Source organism: Scophthalmus maximus, chromosome 3, assembly GCF_022379125.1.
Source record: "Scophthalmus maximus strain ysfricsl-2021 chromosome 3, ASM2237912v1, whole genome shotgun sequence".
Taxonomy (NCBI): domain Eukaryota; kingdom Metazoa; phylum Chordata; class Actinopteri; order Pleuronectiformes; family Scophthalmidae; genus Scophthalmus; species Scophthalmus maximus.
In genome coordinates, this window is record NC_061517.1 from 26,512,760 (window position 1) to 26,525,430 (window position 12,671).

Below are 12,671 nucleotides of genomic sequence, written 5' to 3' on the forward strand. Positions count from 1 at the left end.
ATTTTCATGCTTTGTTCATTGTAATGTAAACGGAAAATAAACTATTCATTCATTCATATTTATTCATATTATTAAGATCAGTGGTGCTTTATTTAGAAAAGTTTTACTCCCAATAAATAAATTTCATATCACTTTTATTTTTTCCATTCATGCAACATGATTATTTTGAGAATGTTCAGAGATTTCTTTTGAAAGAATTTCTTTTTCCCCCAAACAATGTTAAAATTTTAAAATCAGAAATTGACATAATTTCCGTGGTAGCTGCTAAAAATGTGTCTATGTACAGTAGCACCAAACACCAGAATCCTCAGGGTCAAAAGCCAATCAATTTGATATTTGCATTTAGTTATTTTTGAAACTGCAAAAGTGTTTTGACGTACACATGCCAATGAGGCGATGGGCTGCATCCTTTAGATTTGATGGCCTTTTTTTTTTTTACAACGATGCCATCTCAACTTCTGCACGATCAGATGAGCTCCAACAGTCCCTGATGAAAAAGGACTGAAGGTTACAGCATACAATATGAAAACATATCAAAATGCTTCCAGATTGAAATTTTCCGCCCCAAAATGTCGTTAAGTAATGTCAGTTAAGGGCCATAACACACACACACACACACACACACACACACACACACACACACACACACACACACACACACACACACACACACAATTAACCATTATTGAAAATCTGTGGGTAGATCTACTTTCACATAATGTGGAAAAACCTCAACAGAAATGTTATTTGCCAAGCTGGAATATCTGATTATCAGGGGAAGCGAATTTATGCCCATGACACAATTACTATTTGTGAATATTTGCATTTTTTAAAGACAAAAAAATTGAAAGTTGTAAGAGTGTGTTTATATTGCAACAAAGACTCGTTTAAGTGTCTGTCATGTTTGCTGTAGGGTTGTATTTACTGATTTTCACTTAAAAAAAATGAAACATATGAAAGTTGCCCGGGGCAACGGTGCAGGAGTACATGAAGGGTCGGGCCGCACACACAAGATGAAGACTGAAAATAAACTGAGGTGAAAAATACCCTTTATTGCAGATGAGCTTTATTTTCCTGGTAGATGACAAAACACTTTCTGTGAGATAAGATAGTTTTTAACCCTATAAACATATAATAAATATTGAATTACAGTTACTTTACCATTAGATTCATTATTTTTGCCATCTTGGGATAGCTGAGCTCTTTTTTTGTGATCAGGAATTAATTTATTTCATCATCACAAAAAAAACTTTGTTAGCAACCCCCCTTGTTTCACGTTTAAAATCTGCCAATACAATTTCTGTAATATTGAAATTGAATGTAATCTGTTCCGTCATTCTTTTATTTCAGGTCACATTGTGACACCTGATGCACTGTGGTAGAATTCTATGGACCCGACACATCACAGTGTGTCAGATGTTCATGGTTTTAAATGTAGCAATCCACAGACGAAGGGGGAAACAAGTGACGACCTCAGAAAACAAAAAAACAATCTGATCTACAATGCATCTGAAAGAAGAAAAGGAACCAATGGGAAATTTAAAGAATGGATAACATGAAATATTACAGAAAAGATATATTTACAGATGTTGACAAAAGACAGTGGAGGAGTCTGATCCAGTCTTAATCTGGGACAATTTATTTTATTATTATTGAAATAAGGCTAATTTCATCACAACAACGGGCTAATTTATATTTTATAATACTTCATTAAAAAGAAAATGATGGCTGTTCTCGGCGTCCACAGTTTATTCGTTAACAACAAACCCTACGCAGACTTATACTGACCAATAAATTAGGGGGAAAAAAGAAGCTACATTTTGTTCTTTTCAAAGAACCGTTAAAAAAACCTTTCTGCATAGTTAGACATGTGTTCAGCGTTTGTGTTCTAGGTCTGCAAGGATGTGAAAATATCCCACCAGGATTATGATTCGCACACGTATCTGATGAACGAACACACTGTACACACTGATCTGAGTTGATAAAGTATCTCAGATTAATGTCTACGTTGTTCATGTGTGCTTATATAATCATCGACAGATAAACAAAGTAACAGCAGCAACCCCTAACAAAACACAAAGATGGATCCAAAATGGAAAACAGGCGACTTCACAATCATTAAATTGGATTTAAGATCATCTTCAAAATGAACTGTGCAGACACAGGAGAGCTAAATGATTCATCAGCAGAAAAGACATAATGAAGGTTTTTGACCTTTTCGACGTAGCGTCTCTGTATGTGGTGATGATGTCGCTCATCCTGTTGTGGCCGGTTGGTTTAAGAAATCTCTCAAGCTAAGCTGGTGCAAAGTAACCAGACAAGAAAGAAAAACAACTGATTAATCAATAATGGAAATAATCGTTAGTTGCAGCCCTGAACGAGATCACTACTATGGCGTGGCCACGAGTTAATTATCTCATTCTCACGGATTAATATTAACTCGTGGCCACGCAATAATCTTTCCCACCTATGTCACCAGAGGGGCTCCGTAGAAAACGGAGATCATTTCATCAAGAGGAAGAAAACATTAACTTAAAACCACACTCATTCCATAAGTTTAATTTATTCAAAAAGGGCCAATACTTGAAATAGAAACATGTGAATAAATACTGGAGTATAAATGATTAAAACTCATGTGGAAATTAATCACAATAAACAATTTTATTGACGTCTAATAAATCCTTTTTTAGTTGTTTTAATTATTTATCAAATTATGACAATTTATCAGGTCACATATATCATATTTTATTTCTTAGTGCATTATTATCTATATATTATTGGCTATTTTGGCATTTCATACAATTGGGTCAAGCGAGCAGAGGTTGTGACGAGTCGCGCTAGTGTTAGGGGAGAGACATTGGACCTGACGCAAGAACAGAATTGTTCTGAAGTTGTGCGGATGAGTGATTCGGGAGAACTCGCCGGATTCACCTGTTTTATCCTGTTTTGAGTTTTCTTCCAGGTGTGTACACAGTTTACGTGCGGTCCAGACCCTAAAATATATAAAAATGTACATATAAATATATGAACACACCTCATTGTATTGACATTGTTAAAGTAAGCAATTAAACTGATACTATATAGTTACGTGTTCATGTACCTGCTGAACTCTGTTGCACAAAGTCGGTGTTGTTCACTTTTTTGTTCATGCTGCATATAGTTGTCCTGATCCAGCACCAGGAGAAAACATCCATATCAGTGACTGAGAATTCTCCTCGACCTCCTTCAGGCATTCATCCACTCGCTGTGGCAACATGACGGTTTTCTTTAAAGCCATTTTCATACGGCCACTAATACTATTGTCACTGATCGTTCGCACAACTTCTGTAAATCTAACAGCGGTTATCAATTCAATTGAATTCGTAGCTGTGTTGCTCACATTAAACCGTCAGCCTCTATGCTGCTATGGTTTTTAATCTTAAAAGTAGCCAACTCACAATAATGGTCGTGTTTGATATTTAAAGTGATACAGTACCGAGTGTCGTTATATTTCCTCAGCTAACGTTAGCTGAAGATGCCTCGACTAAACCGAAGGCTTGTTTGACGGTTAACTAGCCGGTGTATGTTTACGGTAAAAACATTGAAATCAGCCATGCATGTCCTTTTTTGTGACATAGCCTTTGTCTTCAACTTTATACGCCACTGACTTTTCCATCAACTGTCTGTGTGACAGTGCCTGTGTCGTGCCTATATGGTGGCCACTTATGCCTTGTGCTGGCCCGTGTGGGAGCATCTCATCTTCATTCCAGTGACTCTCAGGTGACACAGCATGAACTGCTCTGCTTTAATTGGTCAGAAGACGACTCCGACGTGGCCCGTTCTTACCGTACTAACACATTTAGGAGAAGAATACGATAATGTTCTTGCATGAGGCCCTCTGCTCTTCTTCCTCCTCCAGCTTCACATTGTGTCTCTCGGCTGAAATACTCGAAAAATGAAGTAACATGGACGAGTGCCGAGCCCGCGACGAAACAAATGGTGGGCTATTGGTCCTGAGGGCTTTGAGAAACCTGAAATAAGAGCAGAAACTAGTGACAGACACGGTGGACCAACAGGCTTTATATGTGCAGACGTGAGTTCTGAAGGAGGAGGACTGGCTCAGAAGAAGCTCAAAAAGAATCCAGATGTTTCTGAGGAGGAACATCGCGCCCTGTCCCCTCTCCTCGCTGTCGGAAGGACAGGACAGTGACGGCTTTCTACAGTCATCACTGCGTCTGAAGTATTATAAGATACTGTCAGCGATAATCCTACATCTTTGTCTAAAGGCAACTTTAATGTTGAGAAAGAAAAGGGCCGAGCTGTTCTCCTCCCCTCTCTCAAGGCTGCTGACCGATGACAGTGTCCAACCACTTCTTGTACGCCAGGACAAAGTGTCTCTGCTCGGTGTTGGAGCAGCGGTCCAGGACGCCCCTGACGAAGCTGTGCTCCGAGGGCAGGGTGTGAGGGGCGGGCGGCGGGACGCCTCTCTTCAGTCGCTTGCTGTCCCGCGGGTCGGGCAAGGACGCCCTGTCCACCTCCATAGGTTCAGTGGTGCGCCCCCTTCCGTTCACGCTGTCGCCCCGGTCCGCGCAGCTCTGAGCGTCGACCTCGGGCAGCGTTGCGTCGCCGTCGTTCAAGTGGACCGAGTTGCTGCTTCCTTTGCTGCTGCAGTGGTGCTGCTGTTCACTCCTCCACTGATGCCACAGGTAGAAGACATGACGCCTGGATGAAGGGGAAACGGATCTTTAGTGTTGTTTCAATTGTACTGCCCCAATACACCAAACACCTATAGAGTTTAACAGTGAGTCATAGCCATCCGAGGTCGACTCACCATGCGCTACTAGGTTGTGAAATGATGGAACATCAACCTGTAGAAGCCACAAGTCCGAATGAAATAATTTATTTGCGATATAATTGAGAAATATTACACTACCCACATTCCTACAGTGTAACATCGACGTCTCTGATTGGAGCTCACTGTTACTACGGAAACGCTTACTTCACCCGCAAACTTCATGTCGGTGAATGATGCTGCGTTCCATTGTACTAGGAGCTCGGGTGTCAGGATGTCGTTCCATTAAACCTCAGAACTCGAAATTACAGACCTCCGAGTCAGACGTTGACACTGGAACGCATCCTTGAGTCGGAGGAACCACCAATCACGACTTGTGAGTCACTGGCACCCGCTACCACCACTGAACTCTACGGTCGTTATACACTTTATACGCTCACAAAACACAACAATATAAACACTACAGTGATGATGATGTAGGTAAAATTCAAGACGATAAACTGTTGTTGGAAAGTCATTCGCAATGGATTATGGAACGAGCAGTTCCTTCGCTCATAATTATGCACAGTCTTGAACATTTGCCAATTATTTTTTTACTCTGAATAAAGCGTTTTATGATAATGATTCATCTCGTAGCTTAATGTCTTGGTTCCAGGCTTAAAACTCTTTGTATAAAGGATTTTATGAAATGTCAATGGAGTGAATGAATGGGAATTTACTTGTAAGAATCTGCACAAAAACTGATATATTTATGATACATACATTTATCAAACTGTAGTCTCATAGTAAGTCGCTACAAAACGGTGAAAGCCTCGTTTCATGTTCACCTTCACAGCCTCACCTGTGACTCCAGAGTGTCTCGTGTCCGGGGAAGGACTGTATCAGGTCAGAGCACAGCTCCATCTCCTGGTGGAAGAGCTGAGGGACAGTGGGGAAGCCGAGCTGCCCCTCTTCCTCGCCCGCCGCCTCCGCTGCCGACAGCTCCCCGTTAGCCTGGGCGTGGCTGTTTGGGGGGGGGCTGACGCTGGGGGCAGCGCTCGACTGGTGGTGGGATGAACAGGTGGTGGTGGAGGTGGAGGGTGGCGTCTGGGAGAGCTCTGCAGTCAGCTCCTGGAGCAGGAACTGCCGGTAGTGGAAGCCACTGTGGTCGGACACATGCATGGACACCCACAGACGCATGGAGGACAGCTCGTCGTGGAACACCTGTCCCAGAACATGGAAGTGAGCAGAACAGAACTCACTGAGCAAATACTAATTTGACCTCGGAAATGATTTGCCGACAAATTTATTATTAGCAGAACAAACCCCCAGAACAAGCTTATTATCAGAGCAAGCTTTAAATGTTAATGCTGTAAGTATGTTTGTTGTCTGTTGTATGGCAGTGAGCACAAGTGTCTGAAGAACAGAACTCTTTATATGTTAAAAGCTAAAAGCGTACTGGTACTAGTAAATATACATCTACAGAAACGTACCTCAACTTTTTAAAAAATGTATTCCAGATTCCTTGCCCTACCTTGACATTGCCCTTGGCCATATGCTGCAGCACCCAGATGCGGTGGGACCAGGCATTGTAGTTGCTGGGATAGCGGCAGGCGGCGTCGGAGCACACCTTCATCTCTTGGTGGAGCGTCCGGGCCATGTGGTCGCTAAGCTGCTGGCTCCTCTCTCTGTCAGCCGGCGGCGCCTCCTCACCCTGCTGCTGCTGCTGCTGCTCCCCACTGTGGCCCACGGCGCAGGACTGACGCAGGATCTGCTGCAGCACCCAGCGTCTGTAGGGAGACATCAACTGCTGAGTAACCTGGTGAACAGTAAAATAGTGGATCAATAAAAAAGACTATTTCATATTGTTATCTGAACATCAAACAGACACATTTAATGAATATAAAATACTGATGTGTGTTGAGTGACGGGACTAACATGAAGTCTGTTAGAGGAAAAAAGTAACACAACTCAATACGTACAGTCAGACTGTTGGACTCTACTGTTGTAAAGGGTTGTAGGTCTGTAACTATGAACCAGGTCACAGTGAAGTGTCACTCTTCACCCTCTGCTCAGTCTCCTCCCACTGGCTGCAGCTGTTGTCTCTGACTGGGACCAGCGGAAGTAGAGTGCACTTTCACTTTGACTAAATGTTCAACAGATCATTCGTGTTTCTGCCTTTACTTGCAAAACATTTGTTACACTTGACAACAAGTATCTTCATCGATTTTGGTGACGTACAACCAGACTTCTGACCGGTCCGCTCCATAGGAAAGGAGCTTCAATGCTTCATTTCCTGTCTCCTTTAGCAGAGGACACAATGGAGCTTCCTATGTGAGAATAGGGAGCTATTGACGCCCCACAATTCATTGCGGCAGCGATATTTAACGTGACGCGCCATGAACGGACATAAACGATTTAATCTGAAGAAGAAGAGTATGAATATGACCCAGATGTAAGTTACTGTTTCATATGAATCATAACATCTGATGTCACACGGTGGTAAAACACTGAAACATGCTGATGGAGCCGCTGAGGTTTTTGTAATTCATCTTCTGAAATGTGTAGTTTCACCACGACAGACGCATCAACAACATCCTCTGTGACATGACAACGTAGTTTAGTGAAAGTGGAGTCAGATTCTCTGAGCAGCGCTGTCGGCTTTTCCTAAGTCCTATCAGTCCTCCTTGACACCTTTCCTTGACCTCATGACGTTTTCCACTGAGGTCAAGGAATAGTAGATAGGAATAGTAGATAAGCAGGACAATCCGACCTCACCCTGTGTCTCTGTGTGTGCCGCATTTGTGACAGTGAGTGCTGGCCCCGCCCCCTGCACGGACACACAGATATCTCCTCAGGATTGGGAATAGTGAATATTCATCGTAGACGAATGCATTAATCCCTTCAATACCGTTAGCTGCACCGTTAACGTCGGAGCTTAATTTAGTCCCGGGTTTCTGTTCGCATCCCTAATGTTAGGCCAAGGAAATTTTTTAGCCACACCACAGATTTTTGGTCAATCTCTGGAGCCCTGAAGTCTCATCAAACCTTTCATCTACACTCACTCATTATTTTTTGTTAGCAAGGACCAATGTTGAAAACATGCAGGTAACGTTAGCAGGCTTCCCGTTAATACGCAGCACTGACCACCGCTGTCACCGGATTAATTATTTCAACTGTTGCTTATCAATGTATATCTTATATCTATATATGTGGGGTACCCTCTCTATGTTACACACCAGAATTCTAGGTAAACTTTTGATTGACTTGGACAGCTAACTCGATAGCTTTCACTTTCATACCCGTGCCAGAATGACTACAAGACAACAATGATCATCGTGTACTCACTCGACTACACAGCCACCATAAAAAAAACAACAACTAATGCACACATTCAAAGAAACTAAAGGGAACAGGGTGTTTTGTAGCCACGTCTTACCGGTGGATCCATGTCTCTGGACTCTTGGGGAATTTTGTGAGAGCCAACTTGCCCAGATAGAGGTCCTTTTCTGGGATCAGCACTCCACACTGCATCAGCTCCTTCCTGCAACAACAATCCGATGTAAATCCTGCAGTCAACAGTGCTGAGGAGCGTGTTCGCCGGGGGGAGGTGTTTCATATACACGTGAGATAACTGAATATGATCAAGGAAGTACAGGTGTACAGTATGTGTTTAAAAGCTTGTTAAAACTTTTTTTTAAAACTGTATTTGTGGTGGTTTCCGGCAAACAGTACAAAACCTGTGTCATCCGGCTGTAGCGTTTGACCACAGGGTCAGCGTAGCACATTATAGTCACTGCAGTGTTGGGCTGAGATCAGTTTTGAGTATTTTGTCTTTTTTGTGTGAAGCTGTTGTACACTTTCGCAGATCGATAATGAACAGCTGAAATGGTTAAGAATTTCTGCAGTTGTGTTGTGGTTGGCTGGTGCATCTGTACCTGACGTTCCACGCAGTGGTGAAATCCGGGTTAAGCAGCAACAAAGTGCAGGTGATATCCACTAATGCTGAGGGACACACAAACAAGAACTGTTAGACTGAGGTGGGGGATCTCTGGAAAAGAAAATACAGATAGAAAAACTGAAATAAAAAATGAAACAATTATAAAACAAGTAGAGTTGGGATGGAGGAACATGTAAGCAGGTATGTAGCTGACGCGTCCTGTCCCACCTTCGATATAACCTACGAGAAGCCTAGTAGAACATAAACCTGTACCAGTACACAACATGTGTTCTCATGTCACTGTCACCTCCAGGAATGATTCTGAATCGTTTGAGTCCAGTTACCTTCCCTGTCCAGCCATTGTTTGCGCTGGCGGAAGAGCAGTAGCTTGTTGTGGACATACGGCAGCAGGAACTTGACACACCAGCTCTCCACACCCAGCTTGTTCTCCACCAGCACAATGGGACTGCGGTTGTAACGGGCCTCCGGACATGGGATCACACCGATCTCATCGCTGAGGGAGGAGGAGAAAGACATAATAAGGTACGTCTCAGCACATCGAAATAAATTCCAGATGTTCGATGTTGATGCGAGTCGCAGATTCATAATTTCCAAGAAAATTGTGGTTGTTAAAATAAATGACAGTACTCCAAAAACACAGCGATCCATTTAACATGTAATTCACAATCACTTAACACACAGTTGGCATAGTTAGACAGTAGACTTGATTTACTCCTAATGCTAGACGTGTCTGTGTCAACTGACACGACTCCAGTGGATCCAGCTTCCACAAAGCACACACTCATCATACAGAAGAGGGAACAGAAATACATGGCTGTTACATTACTAAGACGCCGATTAACTGTGAGCTGCGGACTCGCCTCTTCCATATGTTCACTAACAACATATTAGCCGAAACCAAACTTTCTTATCGGTGAACGTTTGGGCTGTTTTTCATCTCAGCTGACTGAACCAGCGAGCTGCTCTTTAACAGGAACACACACCGCTTCCTCCTGTAAAATCACGTCCGCCGACTTCTACAAGACACAAGTTGATGACACATCACAGAAGCATGTTCACTCATAACAGTAACGCCACGAGGTTCCACCTGAGTGATGTTATCTCATGATCAGTCACATGACACTGTACGGAGCACCTTTGTGTGTGTTCTTTACAACACCTGGGGGCTGGCTATGTGAGGCGATCATTCGTTTTTGAGGCTCGATATGAAGTTTGCAGCGTTCGTCTGTGTTGTTGCTGTCACAAGTTCACGTGGGCGTGACCCCTGAACCGACAGCAGGTGATCAGCAGCTGACAGAGTAATGAGGAAGTCCCCGGGCTGAGCATTACACTCCTGAGATTCTTTGTTTCGAATCCCGTCTTGCACATCTTTTTGATGTTTTTTTTCTTCTTTTCGTATCGTTGTGTGTAGGTGATATGTACGAAAATTATATTATCGACTTATCATGCGACACATGAATATGAACTCGACCTTTTCTCTTGACCTCAATAGCAGCCACTGTGTCTACACGCGAGTTTGTTGACGAAATATGAATCACATTCTTATCAATAAGCCTCGCTGCTTCCGTCCTCGTCATATGGTTAATAAATCAGCGGTTTGGTCTATAAAATGTCAGAAAATATGGATTTTTCAATATCTTTCTAAAGGCACCGTGTCTTCACATTGTTTAGGTTTTTTTGTCTGAGGCCTGAACACAAGTCCTAAACTTTGGATAACTTTTCTCTCAGCAGCAACACAGATCGTGTATGACACGACAGCAAAGATCACATGATTCAGTATCAAAAAAATAAAAATAAAATAAAAAATGAATTTCTGGAAAAATATATCGTGCAAAAATAGACGTGACAGGCATATACATTTATTTATTTATTTTTTTACATTTTTCCCTCCGAGGACATTATTCGTCACCGCACTTCTTCACAAACACGCGGCGTTTAAAAAAAATGACGAATCTGCAGCTCGAATCTGCGACCGAGGAGAGCAAGAACAAAACGTAAACAAACGTCACCGGTCAACCCGGAACACCGGTGTTCCTGGTCCTCGTGACGCGGGAACGTAGCAGCTACCAAATGGTTTCAAATCAGACGCTAAGGAGTTAACTATTGACTGAATGAATGAATGAATGAATGAATGTCACCGTTAATGAGCGAACGATAGAGGCCCGTGTGTGCACGGTGGCGCCGTGTTGACTGCAGCCTCCCCACGTACACAAGGTGACCGAGACAAAATAAATGCAATATATATTTTGTGACTCGGCAGAAAGCGGAGTCGTCGTCCCGGGTGTTCGGTGAAACTCTGTCCATCTACTGAACTGTCAACTTTCCGCCGGACCGCTGTGGATCCAGGTGATAGTCCGAGCCCACAGAAGTCGACCAGCCCGCACCGAGCGGGTTGTTTCGGCCCGCGGTCCTCCGGGACGCGACGGTCCCGCGCTCCGGTGTGTTCGCGTTCTCCGCGGGCGGCTGTACTCACATGCTGGGATTCCTCTTGAAGGCGTTGGCGATGTCTTTGACAACTCTCTGCACCAGCACGTCCACCTCCTCCTCCGACTCCGCCATTTTTAAGCGCGTCCAGTGACGTCACGGGGGACCTAGTTCTTTTTCCGGGTAAAAAAACCCAACCCAATAGTACGGAAAGCCCACAGGGCCAATGCAGGAATGTGTTACTTATTCCGGGCCGCTGCTCATCCTGGCAGCTATTCTTTTCCCAGTGGCCACACATGGTACTGCAGCTGTGAGACGATCTGTCCCAGACACATTAGATGGGGTTTGATGTCAATAAATCCATAAACAAGTGAGATATTGAAAAATAAAACATTGAAATATGCATATTAAAGCAAACTGCACACTGGTAAGGATGCTTTGGGATTTGCTGAGGCCTTTTTCACAAACTAACAGCTGTGAAAGTTGTGAGGTGTTACAGAAACTAATGACTGAGCTATTGAAAATGCAAACATTTCATTTTTAAATAACTTCTTTCAATTTCTTTCTGTTTTTTAACCTTTAGGTGTGAAACACTAAATGTCTGTCATTCTGTAAAATAACAGTTGTTCGACATTCCAATGTTTTAAAAACAAAAAAAGGTATTGAAGATTGAAATGGGTTGTCCCTGACAATGCCTATAGTGACATGCTCACTGAGCAGACATTCAACGCCTGGCGCTCCTCTCCACTACATCGTCATCTTCGGTGACTTTGACTTTGATTTTGGTCAAATCTGTGAAACGTCTTCCTGACGGAGCTCTCCAACATATCTCAAAAACTGAGACAGATCAAGTTTTGAGACGCGGAGCTAATGAAGATAACAGCCACGAAAACTGACGAATGTCAAATATGAAAATGACTTCACCCCTGGTGAAATTTCACCAGTTTCAACTTGCTGAAAGCCTGTTCTCCCCCAGAAACAAACAACAACAAAAAACTTTTAATTCCAGGCTTTCCACTGCTTTGTTTTCATATTATTGGGTTTGTGAGTTGTGCTCACGTGATCATATCTAAACTTCCTTTTTATTTAGCACTATAGCAATGTGTGCCACATAGAAATCAGAAAAGTATGTTCCTGTCATATTTTAACGCTACATTGGTAGGCTTCAAGCAATGGAGCCACACAAAAAAAAGTATCACTAAAAGTGTCTAACAAAATAATCAAGCTTTTTCTTTCAACCACATCTCACAATCCTCATCACTATATAATCAGTATTATCATGTTTTCTCATTGTAGAAATGCATGTTCATTCATCGTCTACCGCTTTATCCATTTAAGGGTCCTGGGGGGCTGGAGCCAATCCCAGCTAACATTGGGCGAGAGGCGGGGTACACCCTGGACAGGTCGCCAGCCTATCACAGGGCCACACACAGAGACGGACAACCATTCACTCTCACATTCACACCTACGGTCAATTTAGAGTCTCCAATGAACCTAACCCCATTCTGCATGTCTTTGGACTGTGGGAAGGAGCCG

General features: G+C 43.0%; 2 protein-coding genes across 7 annotated transcripts in view; one reads left to right on the plus strand and one right to left on the minus strand.

The window, feature by feature from the left end:
- Positions 1-12,671, plus strand: part of LOC118314126 (NACHT, LRR and PYD domains-containing protein 12) — a 593,122-nt gene that overhangs the window by 420,754 nt on the left and 159,697 nt on the right. The gene's annotated exons all lie outside the window — the stretch shown is intronic.
- On the minus strand, positions 1,619-12,532 carry ptar1 (protein prenyltransferase alpha subunit repeat containing 1). 2 transcript variants are annotated; one of them, XR_007030494.1, is made up of 8 exons: positions 11,185-12,532; positions 9,035-9,204; positions 8,689-8,755; positions 8,190-8,294; positions 6,285-6,540; positions 5,613-5,974; positions 2,932-4,701; positions 1,619-2,299 (listed from the first exon to the last, which is right to left on the minus strand). XR_007030494.1 is itself a non-coding variant. In XM_035640362.2 (7 exons), the coding sequence occupies exons 1-7, from the start codon at positions 11,268-11,270 to the stop codon at positions 4,317-4,319; spliced, it is 1,431 nt and encodes a 476-aa protein (XP_035496255.2). In that variant the 5' UTR covers positions 11,271-12,532; the 3' UTR covers positions 1,619-4,316. The 2 variants fall into 2 exon arrangements, 1 of the variants encoding a protein (XP_035496255.2); XM_035640362.2 differs by having other exon boundaries at positions 1,619-4,701.

What these genes read in the sequence shown, in the direction of transcription:
- ptar1 (XM_035640362.2), bottom strand. Translation starts at nt 11,270, where the DNA reads ATGGCGGAGTCGGAGGAGGAGGTGGACGTGCTGGTGCAGAGAGTTGTC. An exon ending in TTCAAGAGGAATCCCAGCAT is followed by an intron (nt 9,205 to 11,184) that starts GTGAGTACAGCC and finishes CTCCTCCCTCAG; the next exon opens with CGATGAGATCGGTGTGATCC. An exon ending in CCAGAGACATGGATCCACCG is followed by an intron (nt 6,541 to 8,189) that starts GTAAGACGTGGC and finishes GTCTCCCTACAG; the next exon opens with ACGCTGGGTGCTGCAGCAGA.